The following is a 19,066-nucleotide window of genomic DNA, read 5'->3' on the forward strand; positions in this document are numbered from 1 at the left end:
AATAATACCCAAAAGCTCAGTAAGCACCCCAAATGAGGCAAAGGCTGGAGAAATGAGTAAACAGAGAAAAAAGAGGAACATCATTGGGAAATACATTGTCTATGATCCCAAGAAGGATCAAAATACTCAATCTGAAGATGAGGAAGTACAAGCTCCTGCATCTAAAGACTCCAAGAAAAACAGAAGTTTGGCTCAGGCCATGACAAGAGCTCAAAAAAGATTTTGAAAACCAAGTAAGGGAGATAGAAGAAAAATTAGGAAAATAAATGAGAGAGATGAAAAAGAAGTCAGCAGCTTAGTTAAGGAGATCCAAAAAAATTATTGAAGAAAATTACATGTTCAAAACCAGCATAGGTCAAATGGATAAAACAGTTCAAAAAGTTATTGAGGAGAATGCTTTTTAAAAAGCAGATAAGGAGATAAAAAGGAGATAAGAAAAAGGAGATAAGAAAGGAAGTAAAAAAGCTCTCAGAGGAAAACAAATCCCTCAAATGTAGAATGGAGCTAAAGGAAGCTGATGACTTTATGAGAAGTCAAGACACAATACTTCAACACCAAAGGATTGAAAAATTAGAAGAAAATGTGAAACATCTCATTGAAAAAACAACTGATCTGGAAAACAAATTCAGGAAAGATAATTGAAAAATTATTGGGCTCCCTGAAAGTCATGATCAGGAAAGGAGCCTTGAGCTCATTTTAAAATAATTCCTACAGGAAAATTGCTCAAATATCCTAGAAGCAGAGGGCAAAATAGAAATTGAGAGAATCCACCAATCTCCTCCAGAAAGAGATCCAAAAAACCCACCAACTCCCAGGAGTATTATAGCCAAGTTCCAGAATTGCCAAATCAAAGAGAAAATATTACAAGCAGCCAGAAGGACACAATTCAAATATCATGGAGCTGCAGTCAGAATCACACAGGTCTTAGCAGCAACTACATTAAGGGCCCATAGGGCTTGGAATATAATATTCTGGAAGGCAAAAGAGCTTGAAATGTAACCAAGAATCAACTACCTAGCAAAACTGAACATCCTTTTCCAGGGGAAAAGATGGACTTTGAATGAACCAGGGGAATTTCAATTGTTCTTGTTGAAACAACCAGAGCTGAACAGAAAGTTTGACTTCAAATACAGGACTCAGGTGAAGCATAGAGAATGGAGAAGGGTAAAATATGAGGGATGTAATGATGATGTATTCCTGCATAGAAAAATGATACTGATAAAACTCATATGAAACCTCTCATTTAATAGAGCAGATAGAAGGAGCTTATGTAGATGAAGCACAGGAGAGAGCTGAATTTGAAGATATAATATATTGTAAAAATGGAGTCAATGGTTAAAAGGGAAATGTATTAGGAGTAAGAGAAAGGAGAAGTGGAATAGGCTAAGATATTTCATATAAAAGATATTTTTTTTATTGCAATGAGCTGTTGCAATGATAATGGAAAAGGGGAAGGTGAGGGGGAATGATGGAACTTTCACTCTCACCAGAGGTGGCTCAGAGAGGAAACAGAATATACACTCAATGGGGTACAGACATCTAGAGTAAAAAAGGAGAGAAGGGGGAAAGGGGGAAGGGGGGATGTGGATGATGGAGGAGAGGGTAGATAGAGCGGGAGAGTGGTCAGACATAACACATTTTCTTTTTTACTTCTTGGAAGGGGCTGGGATTGGGTTACCTGTCCGGGACCATGGGGCTGGGTGGTTGCTGAGTCTCAGGGGTGGTATGTGGGCTCAGGACCTCTTGGCTGCAGGGCTGGTACTCTTTCTGGTATGCCACTCAGCTACCCTACAATACATTTTAGAAGAGGGATATAGTGAAAGGAGAGAGAGAAAATATAGTATATGGTAGTAGGATGGTATGGATGGAGGGAGTTGTGATCAGCAAGGGCAAGGGTGGAAAAATAAGGAAGTAGCTTTTGTGATGGACTTACCATAAAGAATGTGATCCACCGGAGGCAAAGCTGGTGGTATCAGAACACAGACTGAAGCACTTTTTTTTCTCTTTCTTTTACTTTATTTCTCATGAGGGTCTATTTTTTTGGGGGGGAGGGGATATTATGTTTACTCTTAAACAAGAATATTTTGTAATATTTAGTAATATGTAAAAATCACTTGTACAAAAATAAAAATTGTTTAAAAAAAGTCATGTTTTCATTACTAGGAAATTAAACTCTGCAGCTACTTCCATCATGATAATTTGCATTTTGACTTGCCCACTGTCATGTTGATTTCCATAGAAAATTCAAGTACAGGGGCGGTTAGGTAGTGCAGTGGATAAAGCACCGGCCTTGGAGTCAGGAGTACCTGGGTTCAAATCTGGTCTCAGACACTTAGTAATTACCTAGCTGTGTGGCCTTGGGCAGGCCACTTAACCCCATTTGCCTTGCAAAAAAACCCCTAAAAAACAAAACAAAACAAAAAAAGAAAATTCAAGTACAAATAGTAGTTAACCTAGTTTTGTTTTTTTCCCCTTTTCTATTTTTTTTTTGGCAACTAGGTGGCACAGTAGATTAAACACTATCCCTGGAGTCAGGAGGACAAGAGTTCAAATCTAGTCATGGACACTTGCAACTTACCAACTGTATGACCTTGGTCAAGTCACTTAACTGATTGTCTTGTATCCAGGGCCATCTCCAGTCTTCTTGATTCATAGCTGTCCATTGAACTCAGATGGCTCTGGAGGAGAAAGTGAGGTTGCAAACTTAACCTAGGTCTCTCTCACTCAAATCCAGTTTATGTCCTTGGCATGGCATCATCTCCCTTGATGTCATGCTCTTCTGTGAGGATGAAGGAAAAACATCTCCATCTTTTTCTGTTAATCATTCATATCTCCATTTGGAGGATGGTATTCCTATTAACAAAATAAACTTCCAGAAAAATGAGCATTCCACTACAGAAATGAATTCTTTTAAAATCTACAAAATTAATTTTGACCTTGTAACAAACATATTTAATAATCACTTTAGAACAAAATATCAAATAAGTGATTTTTTTCAAATAAAACAGTTTTAACCTTTTATTAATATTAAAATGAATGAAAAATTCTTAACTACTGAGTTTAGCTTAAAAGTCTAATTATCTTAAAGTGTCATTAATTACCAGTCCAAATGTGGTCTTTACCAGAATGGACTCCACCTATAGGTAACTGAATAATGTATTTTTTCTTTAAAATAATTTTTAAAATGTTCTATACCAACATGTGGCTGATAGCTGATACCAATCTGTATACCAACCTAGCTGCCTATTTGAATTGAGATAAATGTAGGCCTAAAAACTTCATTTTTTATGCCTGAATTAAATACAGATTACCTGGTATGATTATAGCAATTTACCATAAAGATCAGGGACATCATAAGGGAAAATTCCTTTCTTTATTTCTTTTTCTTTTTTTTTTTAAATTTTTATTAAAGATATTATTTGAGTTTTACAGTTTTCCCCCAATCTTGCTTCCCTCCCCCACCCCCACCTCACAGATAGCACTCTGTCAGTCTTTACTTTGTTTCCATGTTGTACCTCGATCCAAATTGGGTGTGATGAGAGAGAAATCATATCCTTAAAGAGAACAGAATTCTCAGAGGTAATCAGATCAAACCATAAGACATCTGGTTTTTTTTTTCTGAATTAAAGGGAATAGTCCTTGTATTTTGTTCAAACTCCACAGCTCCTTATCTGGATACAGATGGTACTCTCCTTTTCAGACAGCCAAAAATTGTTCCCAATTGTTGCGCTGATGGAATGAGCAAGTCCTTCAAGGTTGAACATCACTCCCATGTTGCTGTTAGGGTGTACAGTGTTTTTCTGGTTCTGCTCATCTCACTCAGCATCAGTTCATGCAAATCCCTCCAGGTTTCCCTGAAATCCCATCCCTCCTGATTTCTAATAGAACAATAGTATTCCATGACATACATATACCACAGTTTGCTAAACCATTCCCCAGTTGAAGGACATTTACTGGATTTCCAATTCTTTGCCACCACAAACAGGGCTGCTATAAATATTTTTGTACAAGTAATGTTTTTACCCCTTTTCCTCATCTCTTCAGGGTATAGACCCAGTAGTGGTATTGCTGGGTCAAAGGGTATGCACATTTTTGTTGCCCTTTGGGCATAGTTCCAAATAGCTCTCCAGAAGGGTTGGATGAGTTCACAGCTCCACTAACAGTGTAATAGTATCCCAGATTTCCCACATCCCTTCCAACAATGATCATTATCCTTCCTGGTCATACTGGCCAATCTGAGAGGTGTGAGGTGGTACCTCAGAGAAGCTTTAATTTGCATTTCTCTAATAAGTAATGATATAGAGCATTTTTTCATATGGCTATGGATTGCTTTGATCTCCTCATCTGTAAATTGCCTTTGCATATCCTTTGACCATTTGTCAATTGGGGAATGGCTTTTTGTTTTGAAAATATGACTCAGTTCTCTGTATATTTTAGAAATGAGTCCTTTGTCAGAATCATTAGTTGTAAAGATTGTTTCCCAATTTACTACTTTTCTTTTGATTTTGATTACATTGGTTTTACCTGTGCAAAACCTTTTTAATTTAATGTAATCGAAATCATCTAATTGGTTTTTAGTGATGTTCTCCAACTCTTTCTTAGTCATAAACTGTTCCCCTTTCCATAGATCTGACAGGTAGACTAGTCCTTGATCTTCTAATTTGCTTATAGTATTGTTTTTTATGTCTATGTCCTGTAACCATTTGGATCTTATCTTGGTAAAGGGTGTGAGGTGTTGGTCTAATCTAAGTTTCTTCCATACTGACTTCCAATTATCCCAGCAGTTTTTATCAAAGAGGGAATTTTTATCTCGGTGGCCTGACTCTTTGGGTTTATCAAACAGCAGATTACTATAATCCTCTCCTGCTTTTACACCTAGTCTATTCCACTGGTCAACCACTCTATTTCTTAGCCAATATCAAACAGTTTTGATGACTGATGCTTTAGAATATAATTTTGGATCTGGTAGTGCTAAGCCACCTTCGTTTGCATTTTTTTTTCATTAAGCTCCTGGCAATTCTTGACTTTTTATTTCTCCATATGAATTTACTTACAATTTTTTCTAGCTCATTAAAGTAATTTTTTGGAATTTTGATTGGTAGGGCACTAAACAGATAGTTTAGTTTTGGTAGAATTGTCATTTTTATTATATTAGCTCTACCTATCCACGAGCAGTTGATATTTGCCCAGTTATTTAAATCTGATTTAATTTGTGTGAGAAGGGTTTTATAATTGTTTTCAAAAAGATTCTGAGTCTGTCTTGGCAAATAGACTCCCAAGTATTTTACACTGTCTAAGGTTACTTTGAATGGGATTTCTCTTTCTAGCTCTTCCTGCTGTTTCTTGCTAGTCATATATAGGAAAGTTGAGGATTTATGGGGGTTTATTTTATAACCTGCAACTTTGCTAAAATTGCTAATTGTTTCCAGTAGCTTTTTAGATGATTTCTTGGGATTCTCTAGGTAGACCATCATGTCATCTGCGAATAGTGAGAGTTTTGTCTCTTCCTTCCCAATTCTAATTCCTTTAATTTCTTTTTCTTCTCTAATTGCTGACGCTAACATTTGTAATACAATATTGAATAGTAGTGGTGATAATGGGCACCCTTGTTTAACCCCTGATGTTATTGGGAATGCCTCTAGCCTCTCCCCATTGAGTATAATGCTTGTTGATGGTTTCAGATAGATACTGCTCATTATTTTAAGGAACAGTCCATTTATTCCTACACTCTCTAGTGTTTTTAATAGGAATGGATGCTGTATTTTGTCAAAAGCTTTTTCAGCATCTATTGATATGATCATATGGTTTCTGATAGGTTTGTTATTGATATAATTGAGTATACTAACAGTTTTCCTAATATTGAACCAACCCTGCATTCCTGGAATAAATCCTACTTGATCATAATGTATTATCCTAGTGATGACTTATTGTAGTCTTTTTGCTCAGATTTTATTTAGGATTTTTGCATCTATATTCATTAGGGAAATAGGTCTATAATTTTCTTTCTCTGTTTTAACTCTTCCTGGTTTTGGTAGCAGTACCATATTGGTTTCATAGAAAGAGTTAGGCAAAGTTCCATCTTTCCCTATTTTTCCAAAGAGTTTATATAGGATTGGAAACAATTGTTCCTTAAATGTTTGGTAGAATTCACTTGTGAATCCATCAGGCCCTGGAGATTTTTTTAGGGCATTCACTAATGGCTTGCTGAATTTCTTTTTCTGAGATAGGGTTGTTCAGGTATTTAATCTCTTCTTCATTTAACCTGGGCAACTTATATTTTTGTAAATATTCATCTATTTCACTTAGATTATCAAATTTATTGGCATAAAGTTGGGCAAAATAATTTTGAATTATTACTTTAATTTCCTCCTCATTGGTGGTAAGTTCACCTTTTTCATTTATAATACTAGCAATTTGGTTTTCTTCTTTCTTTTTTTTAATCAAATTGACCAGAGGTTTATCAATTTTATTGGTTTTTTCATAATACCAACTTTTGGTTTTATTTATTAATTCAATAGTTTTTTTGCTTTCAATTTTATTAATTTCTCCTTTGATTTTTAAAATTTCTAATTTGGTATTTGATTGGGGATTTTTGATTTGTTCTTTCTCTAATTTTTTTAGTTGCATGTTTAGTTCATTGATTTCCTCTTTCTCCAATTTATTCATATAAGCATTTAGAGCTATAATATATCCCCTGAGAGTTGCTTTGAATGAATCCCATAGGTTTTGGTATGTTGTTTCATTATTATCATTATCTAGGATAAAACGGTTAATTCTTTCTATAATTTGTTTTTTGGTCCACTCATTTTTTAAGATGAGGTTATTCAGTTTCCAATTTGCTCTGGGTCTATATCTCCTTGGCCCAGTATTGCATATGACTTTTCTTGCATTGTGATCTGAGAAAGATGCATTCAGTATTTCTGCCTTTCTGCAGTTGATCATTAGGTTTTTATGTCCTAGTACATGGTCAATTTTTGTATAAGTTCCATGTACTGCAGAGAAAAAGGTATATTCCTTCCTATCCCCATTCAGTTTCCTCCATAAGTCTACCATATCTAATTTTTCTAACAATCTATTTACCTCCCTAATTTCTTTCTTGTTTGTTTTATGATTTGATTTATCTAGATCTGATAGCGGGAGGTTGAGGTCTCCTACTAGTAGAGTTTTGCTGTCTATGTCTTCCTGTAATTCTTTCAGCTTCTCCTCTAAGAATTTGGGTGCTGTCCCACTGGGTGCATATATATTCAATATTTAAATGACTTTATTGTCTATGGTACCTTTTAGGAGGATAAAGTTTCCTTCCTTATCTCTTTTAATGCTATCTATTTTTCCTGCTGCTTTGTCTGAGATAAGGATTGCTACCCCTGCTTTTTTTACTTCAGCTGAAGCAAAACATATTTTACTCCAACCTTTTACCTTTACTCTATATGTATCTCTCTGCTTCAAGTGAGTTTCTTGTAAGCAGCATATTGTAGGATTCTGGTTTTTAATCCACTATGCTATTTGCTTACGTTTTAAGGGAGAGTTCATCCCATTCACATTTAAGGTTATGATTACTAATTCTTTATTGCCCTCTGTGCTATCTCCCTCTGTTTGTATTTTTCCCCCTTTCCCCTCCTTTTATCCATATTCCCCAGTATTTTGTTTTTGAATAACCCCCCTTCAGTGTGCTTGCCCTCCTGTATCACTCCCTCCCCTTTCTTTCCCCTTTCCCTGTTCCCTTCCCTTCCTTTTGTTATTTCCCCTTATTTCCTCCACTCTCCTTCCCTTTCTCTGTCCCCCCTCCCCTTTTCCCCTTTTACTTCTTGAAAGGTTAATGTTTTATAAGTTAACTGCGTATGTGTAGGTTGACTTTAAGCCAAGTCTGATGAGAAGAAGATTCAGGTGTTTCTCCTCTACTCCCTTCTTCCCCTCTATTACCATAGGTTTTTTGTACCTCTTAGTGTAATGAGATTTGTCCCATTCAATCCCCTCCCTCTTTCCGTCTCTTTCCTGTCCCCCTTTTTAGGGAGGTAGTGTATTTTTTTAGATCATTCTATCTAAGTCATAGAAAATTCTGAGTGTCTGACCCTTCTAGTTCAGTATATTCTGTTGAATAGAGTCCAAATTCCTGAGAGTTATTAGAGTCTTTCTCCCCGGTGGAGTTAAAACCAGTTACATCTCATTAGATATCAGTCTCATGGATAGGTCATGGATGTCCAGCATTTTTGGCTAGGTTATTCTCTCTGTTTGATTTACATTTCTCAGGATTCTCAGGATTTATTAGAGTCTCTACCCCCCCCCCCCCCCCATGCTGGGATATAGCCAGTTTCAACTTGCTGGATTGCGTTTTTTTCCTTTTACTGCCCCCCCCCTTTTTTTTTACCTTTTCATGTGTCTCTTGAACCTCCTGTTTGATATCCAAATTTTCTCTTTAGCTCTGGTCTTTTCATCAGAAATTTTTGGAATTCTTCCATTTTGTTAAATGTCCATCTTTTTCCCTGAAAGAGAAGGCTCAGCTTAGCTAGATTCTTGGCTGCATTCCAAGCTCCTGTGCTCTTCGAAATATCTCGTTCCAGGCCCTTCGATCCCTTAAAGTTGATGCAGCCAGGTCCTGCATGATCCTTACTGTGGCTCCTTGATATTTAAATTGTTTCTTTCTGGCTGCTTGCAGGATTTTCTCTTTTATCTGATAGTTCTGGAGTTTGGCCACAACATTCCTTGGTGTTTTCCTTTTAGGATCTTTTTCTGGTGGGGATCGATGTACTCTTTCAATAACGACTTTGCCCTCTGATTCCATGATGTCAGGGCAGTTTTCCATCACTAGATCCTGTAATATTAAGTCCAGGATTTTTTTCTCTTCAAGGTTTTCAGGAAGTCCTATAATTTTCAGGTTTCCCCTCCTCAATCTTTTCTCGAGGTAAGTGGTTTTGTTGATGAGGTATTTCACATTTGCTTCTATTTTTTCTATTTTTTGATTTTGTTTAACTGACTCTTGCTGTCTCGTGGAGTCATTAGTTTCTGTAGATTCCATTATTTTTTGGGGGGAGGAGTTTTCTTCATTAACCTTTTCCAATTGGTTGATTCTACTTTTGAAAGAGCTTTCCATTTGACCAATTGAGGTTTTGAGAGAATTAATTTCTTTTTGCAGTTGCTCATTTGAGGATCTGAGAGAATTATTCTCATTTTGTAAGGTATTAATTGTCTCCCCCAAATTTTCCAGTTGATTTTTAAGCTCCTTCCTTATTTCTTCAAGGAAGTCTTTCTGTGCTGGAGACCAGATTGTATTCTCCTCAGATGTTCCAGGTCTCTCTGGGTTGGGGTCTTTCCCTTCCAGGAGTTTTTCTATGGATCCACCTTTCCGCTGACCCTTCTTCATTATGCTAAGACCTTGAGTTGGGTGGGGCTGGTTCCCCTGGGCTTGGGATCTCTGAAGGCTTTACTGAGTGCAGTTTCTGTGGCTGGCCAGTAGGAGGAGCTGGTTGCCCTCTCTGGGGTGTCTGACCTCGGTTGCGAGGCCTTCTCCCTTTGCTTGAGGGAGGGAATTGGAGCTATTGAATTCTTTTGCCTTCAATCAATGGTGGGCTTTACCCTGGCCTGAGGTGATTGCTCAGCTGGGCTGGTTCTTTTGCTCACACACCCACCTGGGCCTGAGGCAGAAATAATTTGCATTTGTTTGGGAGGAGACCTCAGTGCAATGGAGGCATGGGCTCAGAGTTTCTCAGACCTGAGGAGCCCAGGGATGGTGTCAGCAGCTCTCCTGCACCAGACCTCTCCCCGCAGCCCCTTCCCCAAGCTCCAGGGGGACAACCCCAACACCAGCGCCTCTGCTTCCCCGCGGACCCAAGCCCCCTTCGTCCAGCCCCACCGCTGATCCAGCAGGTCCGGCTCTCGGGCCCTCAGACTCCCGGTTCCGATTCAGCTGTTGGTCTGGCTGATCTTCCCTGGGAGCTCGGACTCACCTGCCGGTACTCAGCCAAGGCTGCTGCGGGAGACAAATCCTGAGGTAGATTTTCCTCTCCTGGCTTTTCTTTCTGGGTTTCCAGGTTCGGATTTCTTTTAAGAGGTTTGTTTCATGTGATAGATGGGGAAGAGATCAGGAGACTTTAGAACTGTGCCTGCTTTCTCTCCGCCATCTTGGCCCCACCCTCCCCTTTCTTTATTTCAATATCAGTTTCCAAGCAGAAGTCAAATGAATGACCAAATGCCTAAAGTCAAATTTTAAGTCTGCCACCTGAGACATTTCCAAATGTCATATATGGAAAGTCAAGTCAAAAGAATTCAACCTCAAATCATGCTGAACAGCTGCTCTTTTACTCTTGTCCTTATGAACCTGTCTGCTGCAGTGTCATCTCCCAATTTTCCCCCTACCCCCCACCCCCACTCCCCATAGTGTTACTGACATCAACAGACATTGGTCCAACCTAAATTTCCTTATACCTGGATTTTAGACTCAAAATAAAAGACCAATTTTCAGTTCCATGATATCTTTAAAAGCAATTTACTATAATCAGACAGAGATTTAGCTCTAAACTTTATAGACTAAAGGATCAGAATATGCCCCATAGTGTTACTAAACTTACAATGGTAACAACAAAAAAAATCACAGAAAAATCAAAATTTTAATTATGCTGGTCATGTGATTTTGCTTCAAAACAAACAACAAAAAATTTGGAATGTATATCTCAAACTGCTATAACATAATACCCTATTTTGATCAATAATGACATCATTGCATCAGAATACTATCCAAATAATTTTCTCTCTTAATGTACTCTTTTATTATCTATGTTTAAATAAAATATGACCAATAAATCATTGCTTTTGGAGTCCTTTCAAAACAATATCGTTAACTATAACAAAGAACATACATTAGAATCCAAATAAAATGACACATGACATATTACTTCTACTAAACATAATGTTCCCATTCTATAAACTTATTTTCTTAGAACCAAACAAAGCAACAAGATTTTCTTCATAATCCTTATATTAATGAATTTTACATTTTGTTTCTTAAATGTATTCATTTCTATCCAATATACTTATATCAGACTCTTTAGGTACATATATATATATATATATATATATATATATATATATATAAGAATTTAAAAATATCTATAGCTTTTACTTATGCCATGTAATTGTGACAAATTTAGGTCAAAATAGCAAGACTTTTCTTTTTCTGTTTTTTAAAACTTAAAACATATTTTATTTGTTTTTCCAACTACATGTAATGGTAGATTTTACCAATCATGTTTTTTTTTTTTTAAGCAAGGTTTTGACTTTTGTATTTTTCTCCCTCCCTCCCTTCCCTCCCTCCTCCCCTTGATAGAAAGCAATCAACATTTATAACCATGCTAAATATAGATAGGTATTGATCATGTTTTTTTGTTTTGTTTTTAGTTTTTGCAAGGCAGTAGGGTTAAGTGGCCACATAGCTAGGTAATTATTAAGTGTCTGAGGCCAGATTTGAACTCAGGTACTCCTGACTCCAGGGCTGGTGCTCTTTCCACTGCGCCATCTACTCACCCCCCATTGATCATGTTTTGAGAGAAGAATCAGATGCAAATGGAAGAAAGAAAACATTTACTGAGAAAAAATGACATAATACATGAATTTTCACAAATAAGAGATAATAAGCTTTGGTTCCTTCTCTGGATATGTATAGTATATTTCTTTATAAGTCTTTTAAAATTTTCTTTGATTATTGTACTGCTGAAATGAACATGCCCATCATGGTTGATCATCACTCCATGTTGTTGTTCATTTGTATAATGTTCTTGTGGTTCTGCTCATTGCACTCAGCACCGATTCATGCACATCTTTCCAGGGTTTTTGAAATCCCATCCCTCCTGATTTCTTATACAACAATTGTATTCTATCACATATGTATACCACAATTTGTCCAGCCATTTCCCAACAATGAATGGGCATACCCACAATTTCCAGTTCTTTGCCACTGTAAAAAGAGCTGCTTTGAATATTTATGTATGTGTGGTGTTTTTTACCTTTTTTTCATGATCTCTCCAGGATACAAACCCAGTAGTCATAATGCTGGATCAAAGGGGATGTGCATTTTTATTGCCCTTTTGGCATAATTCCAAAATGATCTCCAGAAAATTTGGATCAGTTCACAATTCTGCTAACAATGCATTAATGTCTGGGGTAACTAGGAGGCACAGTAGATAGGGCACTGGCTCTGGAGTCAGGAGGCCCTGAGTTCAAATCCAACCTCAGACACTTAATAATTATCTAGCTGTGGCCTTGGGCAAGTCACTTAGCCCCATTGCCTTAAATATATAAAATTAAAAACAGAACAAAAAAGCCCAATGCATTAGTGTCCCAGTTTTCCCTCATCCCTTCCAACACTAATCATTTTTATTTCTAGTCATATTGATTAATCTGAGAGGTGCTGAGTTGCTATCCCAGAGATGTTTTAATTTGCATTTCTCTAATCAATAATGATTCTGAACGATTTTTCATATGACTATAGATAAGAACTTTTCTACTTGCAATTACAATAACTGCTTTTAATATTAACTTAATGACAAAATGTTTTACTATTGCATTCACAATTTCAAAGTTTCTATGAAAACGATAAGTGATATCATCACATTATTGCATAAATTGGCTTTACAGATTTGAAAATTTATGAGGTCTTATATTAATTACATAAAAATTTTATAAACATTCTTTTTTCTGAAGGTTTCTCTTTTGAAAATTAGCAATAAATATTCCTGATGTTAAAAAAATAGTCACAAAACCTTCATGAAATTCATTAATATTGAATATGTAATTTATCAAACATAAGTTGCTATAAAATTTATCCTTAAGTATCATAAATGAACTGCAAAGTTCTTTAAGTGTCACCTTCCTTGAAGCAAAAGGTTTTATTTATTTATGTTTTACAAAAGGAAAGGTCTGTTTGCTTAAGATAGAGGGAAAGTACCAAATGAAAAATTTCACTCAATGCATTCATCTTTGATTTAACTTTGTCACTAGAAATAATCTCACATTAAATCTTCAAGTTAAATAAACATAATTACAATAAGCAATAATTATAGGGAATTAAATTTTTTTCATCATACTGTTTGTTGTTAACAGCAAAATTCTACAACTTCCAAATATTTATTTTATTAAGAACTTTTTATCCTTAATGATAAGCCTAGGTGATGTATTATTGGCCAATATTTTTCTTTAGGTCACTCAAAATACCACAATTGCAGTTATGCATTTTAAAGACTTAAAAATTTAAGTTAATATTGAACATATTTTAGTAATGAACAGAAAATCTAATTCATTAGTGATAGCCTAAATTTTGAATTTCTTAATTTATATAGTCCTGTTCATTTTCCCTTTAGGACTAAATTGTCTTTTTTTTTTTTTTGGCAAGGCAATGGGGCAAAGTGACTTGCCCAAGATCACACAGTTAAAGTAATTACTAAGTGTCTGGAACTGGATTTGAACTCAGGTCCTCCTGACTCCAAGGCTGGTGCTCTATCCACTGCACCACCTAGCTGCCCCCTAAATCTTTTTGAAATCAAACCAACTCTGGATTTAAGGGTCCATTTTTCCTTTCTCTCTAAAGTTGATCAGATTCTAAACTGTTAATAGCAAAGTAAGATTTTTAGCTTCCATTCTTTATTTATGAAGCCCAACGCTTGATTATTTCTTGAGAACTCACCAAACCAGCACTGTGCTCACTTTCACAATGCTAGGTTTAATCTATCCCAAACAAGAGTACATTTTAAAAGTATTTCAAATCAGGGTTCCACACTCCCAGAAAGAGTCAATAACTTTTTTTTTATAGTTCTAATACAAATACCTATACATATACATATCACTTTGAAAACTTAGTTATACCTTCTTCACATGCTTAAACCTTTTTATTATTTTTGATAATCATTCTGTTTAACCATATTTCATACTATTTATTCTTTTTTAATTAACCTTCTGTTTTACTTGTTTTTGGCAATTTGGTTATTAACAGTTCTTACTCTTACAGTCAAACAGTAATTAAATATTTAAACTTATCAACCACTAAATTTTTCTTTGTTATAACTTAGATATCTCTTAAGAGATATAAACATCCACCAAATTCTTTTGGGTATGCCTTTAACCCTTTAAACTATTCATAGCCCAACAACAAAACATTTTTGAATATCTTTGGAGAGGAATCAAACTTTTTTTTAAAATTTAAAATGCATGTTTAAAATGTATTTAAATTTTATATACATTTTGCACTGAAATTCTAAATTTTCACAATATACCTTTCAGATCAAGAACATTTTGCATGAAATAATTTATTTGTAATCTTTAAAATCCCCAGTTAAACCTAAATTTCTCTCTTATATATTAAAATAAACTTTGAGTCCAGCTATCTTTTTTTTAGATTTAGATAGGGGCAGAGAAGAGGAATCCAGGAGAAAAGTCTCCAATGTGAATGAAATAAGGAGAGAGAGAGAGATAATATAAGATAACTGCAAAGTGAAAGATGCACAGCTAATTTTATCAGAGAATTTTAAGAACTGATAACCCCTAACCTGGGACTAGGAAAACAGGATTCTCTTTATTTTAAGAGAGAATTCTAATTCCCACCCCCACCCCCCTTCCTTTTTGCAGCTAAAAAATAGAGGCAGAAAAAAAGTAGAGAGAACTCTACTTTCATTTCAGGGAGAGAGAGAAAAAAACACGAGGACTATTTCAAACAATAGACAGGATAGAAACCACTTGAATGGGAAACTCACTTCTCCCAGATAGAAAGGGGAAGGGGACTTCAGACACATGTTCAGGAAAGGCCACAACCTGTCAATTCAATCAATAGCTTTTCCCTTACACTTGCAGCAGTTTGGGAAAGGGGTAAGGGGGAGGAAGGGGGAGGCAGAGGGAGGAGGGAAATCCCTGCCAGTCAAGAGAGCAGAATTTAACCAACGTTAGGAAGAGAAAATCAAAATTCTTTTCTACTTCAAAAACAACATGGTTTTCAGAAAAATCTGACCTGTGGTGACAAATTCCTTAATTCTTTGCTGTAAAACACACACACACACACACACACACACACACACACACACACACACACACACAGAGAGAGAGAGAGAGAGAGAGAGAGAGAGAGAGAGAGAGGAATGCAGTGAGATTCTGGCTCCTCAGAGTAGGGGAGATTGACCAATCAGGATAGAGAGACATGACGGCAAATCTGACCAGGCAGAGACCCTTGAGAGTTCTATTGTGCCTGCACCACCCAGAACACACAATTTAAACAAATACCTACAAAGTACATAAATTAAGTTAGAGCACCTGGAACCAGAGAGGCCCCAGAACTCCAGAGAAAACTCATCTTGCTTACGTAGGAGAGGGTCCCAGAAACACAAGTCAGACAGTCATCAGGTGGCAGACAAGATCCCCTGCACTCTCCAAAGTGTCACAACAGATTTAACCACTGGGCATCTTCAATAAAGAATTGCCACACTTAGATTCAGGAATAAGTCCTCAACTCCCATTTGCCTGAAAATACAGTCAATTATCACCAACGATAATCCCTAAAACAAGAGGTAAAGTCCAGAGAATATTTAATTTCCAAATAAAACAATTGAGTTGAAAAAGTGGTAGCCTCACTTTATTTCCAGACCTGTTGTGATTAGGCTCAAAATCTGTCCTTGCTTTTTGAGAGATGCCTTAGGTAGTCCATCTCATTTCCAAGACAAAAATATCTAAACCCACATCTGTCAACTAAAATACTGGTTATGAAAAGAGCTAGGATTTGAAAAGTTACAGACCTTATTTCTTCCAAGGAGTATGTCTTAGTACAGACTGAGTACAGATCCGTCTGAGTCATGGCAGAAAATGAATCCTAAAACTGTAAACCTTAAAAATTTAGTATTAAAATAAAAATAACAGAAAATATAGGTTAAACATGATGTTTTATCTGGGATTTGTCATTAACCTAAAGGTTAAGGCCATTCTGGTGATTACCACATTTGTCTGGGAATTAATTGCATTTTTAACAAAAAACAGAATACGGAAAAATCATTTATGTTCTTTATGATCTAAGCATGAATATTTCACAATATATGTTCCCCCAAATTGCTTCTGAAAGATTATCATCTTTATTCAATACTATCTAAATTTCTGTTGTCCCTTTTGGACAGGATGTTCTCCCAACATCCTGCTCATTGTGATGAGTTTGTAATTAAGATTGGGAGAGATACCTTGGAGTTTTAGTTTCTAACTTAGTGAGTCAAGGTGATGGATGTTATGAAGACTGAGCAGTCTCAAAAGAAATCTTTTATTAGAATATATAGTAATGAGAAATTGTAATTCTTTGACAGTGTAGACAGCTAGATCTACTGAAGGGTGGTCAAATCTTTAGAAAATCATTGAGTGAAATTCATTTTACAGCAAGGTCAGAGGTCCCCTTGGATGTGAGTCAGTTTCGGCATGAAGAAGGAAGGAAAAAGTTGAAAGAGACAAAGCCATCAAAAGTACCTGAAGGTAAGAATTCTTTTTATTATATAATATTTATAATGCAGCAATCAAAATTTTGAGTAACCACACTTTTGAAAAGAGTTCCTTCCTACCTCTGTTAACTCTAACCCATCCTTGCCATAGCTATATGGTGATTAATGGGAATCATGGTTATGAAATCCATCCAAACAGTCCCTGCATTACACTCATTGGAAAGGAGAAGATTCCCTTCCATTGGAAAACTTTCTATTTTCTATATTAAGAAAAGACAAGTGTGTAGATATCTGAAATATTTCTTTGGAGTTCCAGAGTTTATGACATGTAATTTTCACTCTGGTCTATTGCTTGTGGTCCTGTGGGCAGACACAGAGACCTACCCACCTAGGAGAAAGACAAAGAACTAGCTTCTATTGACTAATTTTAGAAACTTAGATCTTATTAGTAGAAGACAAAGCTCTAGACAAGCCCTAGACTTAGCAGTAGGATAAAGTTCAAATAGAATAATGCTTTCATGCAAAATAAACCTTCATAAATTCATGATTAAATGAGGCAAAATGATGCAGTTTTTTTGGCATTTCATTTTTATTTATTCTCAAGTACATGTAAACAAAAAGTTTCTAGCATTCTTTTTTTTATTAAAATTTGAGTTTCATTTTTTCTCCTTCCTCTCTCCCCTCCTTGAGGTAGCAAGCTATATAATTTCAAATATACATTTACAGTCATGCAAAACACATCTATGCTATCCATATTGCAAAATAAAACACAAACCAAAAAGCTGAAAAATAGTTAAAATTTTATATATATATATATGTTATACACACATAAATAAATAACATACGAACACTTCAATCTGCATTCCGATTATATGAGTTCTTTCTCTGGAGGTACATAGCATCTTTTCCCTGATAACACCAAAGTCATTCTCATTTGGTAATATACCAAATTGTGATTACTATATACAATGCTCTCCACATTCTGCTCATTTCACCTTGGATCCCTTCATGCAAGTCTTTTAGAACCTCACATTTTTCACCTTGAAAATGAGGAGATGGGACTTTGTGATTGCTATGGTTCTTTTTCAGTTTTCTTTTTTTTGAATTATAAAGATTTTATTTATTTTGAGTTTTACAATTTCCCCCCAATATTACTTCCCTACCCCCAACCCCCACAGAAGCCAATTTGCCAGTTTTTACATTGTTTCCATGGCATACATTGATCCAAATTGAATGTGATGAGAGAGAAATCATATCCTTAAGGAAGAAACATAAAGTATAAGAGATAGCAAGATCAGACAAGATATCAATTTTTTTTCTAAATTAAAGGTAATAGTCCTTGGTCTTTGTTCAAACTTTGCAGTTCTTTCTCTGGATACAGATGATATTCTCCATCACAGACAGCCCCAAATTGTCCCTGATTGTTGCACTGATGGAATGAGTGAGTCCATCAAGGTTGATCATTGCCCCCATGTTGCTGATAGAGTGTACAGTGTTTTTCTGGTTCTGTTCATCTCACTCAGCATCAGTTCATGCACATCCCTCCAGGCTTCTCTGAATTCCCATCCCTCCTGGTTTCTAATAGAGCAATAGTGTTCCATGACATACATATACCACAGTTTGCTAAGCCATTCCACAATTGAAGGACATTTACTTGATTTCCAATTCTTTGCCACCACAAACAGGTTGCTATGAATATTTTTGTACAAGTGATGTTTTTACCCTTTTTCATCATCTCCTCAGGAGGTATAAACCCAGTAGTGGTATTGTTGGATCAAAGGTCTGCACATTTTTCTTTCCCTTTGAGTGAAGTTCCAAATTTCTCTCCAGAAATGTTGGATGAGTTCACAGCTCCACCAGCAATATATTAGGTCCCAGATTTCACACAACCTTTCCAACAATGATCATTTTTCTTTCTGGTCATATTGGCCAGTCTGAGAGGTGTGAGGTGGTACCTCAGAGAAGCATTAATTTGCATTTCTCTTTCCAGTTTTCAGTCCATTTATCCTCATAAAAGTTAAGTTGAAAAGTGGAATTTAAATCATTAGGATCATGGTATAATAGATTTTGTGCTTGAATTTGACTTGGATATAATTGATCCAATTTGTATTAATCATATCTAAAACCACCTATTTAGATAAGGTTAATTGATTTGTTCAAACTCCTCTAGTCCAAAATTGCTAAAGAATAAATTTGTAAGGAACTCAGACTATCAGATTCCAAATCTAGTCTGCATCTCATTCCATCAAAGGATGTCTGGATATGCTGGGAATGTCGTGAAGTCAAATCAAAAATGTAGTTACTCTAGAGTAGTTAAATTTTTTGGTAACTCTGTAGAAATTGTCTGGAGATAATTATACCAATAGAAAAGTAGACAAATACTTAAAAAATTATTGAGTGAAATTCATATTACAGAGAGGCCAGTGGTACCCTTGGATGTGGGCCAACTTAGACCAGAAAAAGCAAGAAAAAAGGAGATGGCAATTCAGACATCCAAAGTATTTCCAGGTAAGAATTTCTTTTTTTCTGTATAGTGTTTTTACCATAGCAGACTTGTTAGGTAACCTCTCCTTTGGAAAGAGTTCCTTATCCTGGTTCTTCTCATTTTGTTTTGTAGTAGTAGT

General features: G+C 35.9%; 1 protein-coding gene across 8 annotated transcripts in view; it reads left to right on the forward strand.

The window, feature by feature from the left end:
- The window catches only part of LOC141514006 (uncharacterized), a 247,533-nt gene that overhangs the window by 94,577 nt on the left and 133,890 nt on the right, over positions 1-19,066 (forward strand). For all 8 annotated transcript variants that reach the window (XM_074224410.1, XM_074224416.1, XM_074224414.1 and 5 more), the window contains exons 27-28: positions 16,384-16,476; positions 18,858-18,950. In XM_074224410.1, coding sequence (XP_074080511.1) covers positions 16,384-16,476; positions 18,858-18,950 — 186 coding nt within the window. The remainder of the gene's footprint in view (positions 1-16,383; positions 16,477-18,857; positions 18,951-19,066) is intronic.

This window comes from Macrotis lagotis, chromosome 2 (genome assembly GCF_037893015.1).
Source record: "Macrotis lagotis isolate mMagLag1 chromosome 2, bilby.v1.9.chrom.fasta, whole genome shotgun sequence".
Lineage (NCBI taxonomy): Eukaryota > Metazoa > Chordata > Mammalia > Peramelemorphia > Peramelidae > Macrotis > Macrotis lagotis.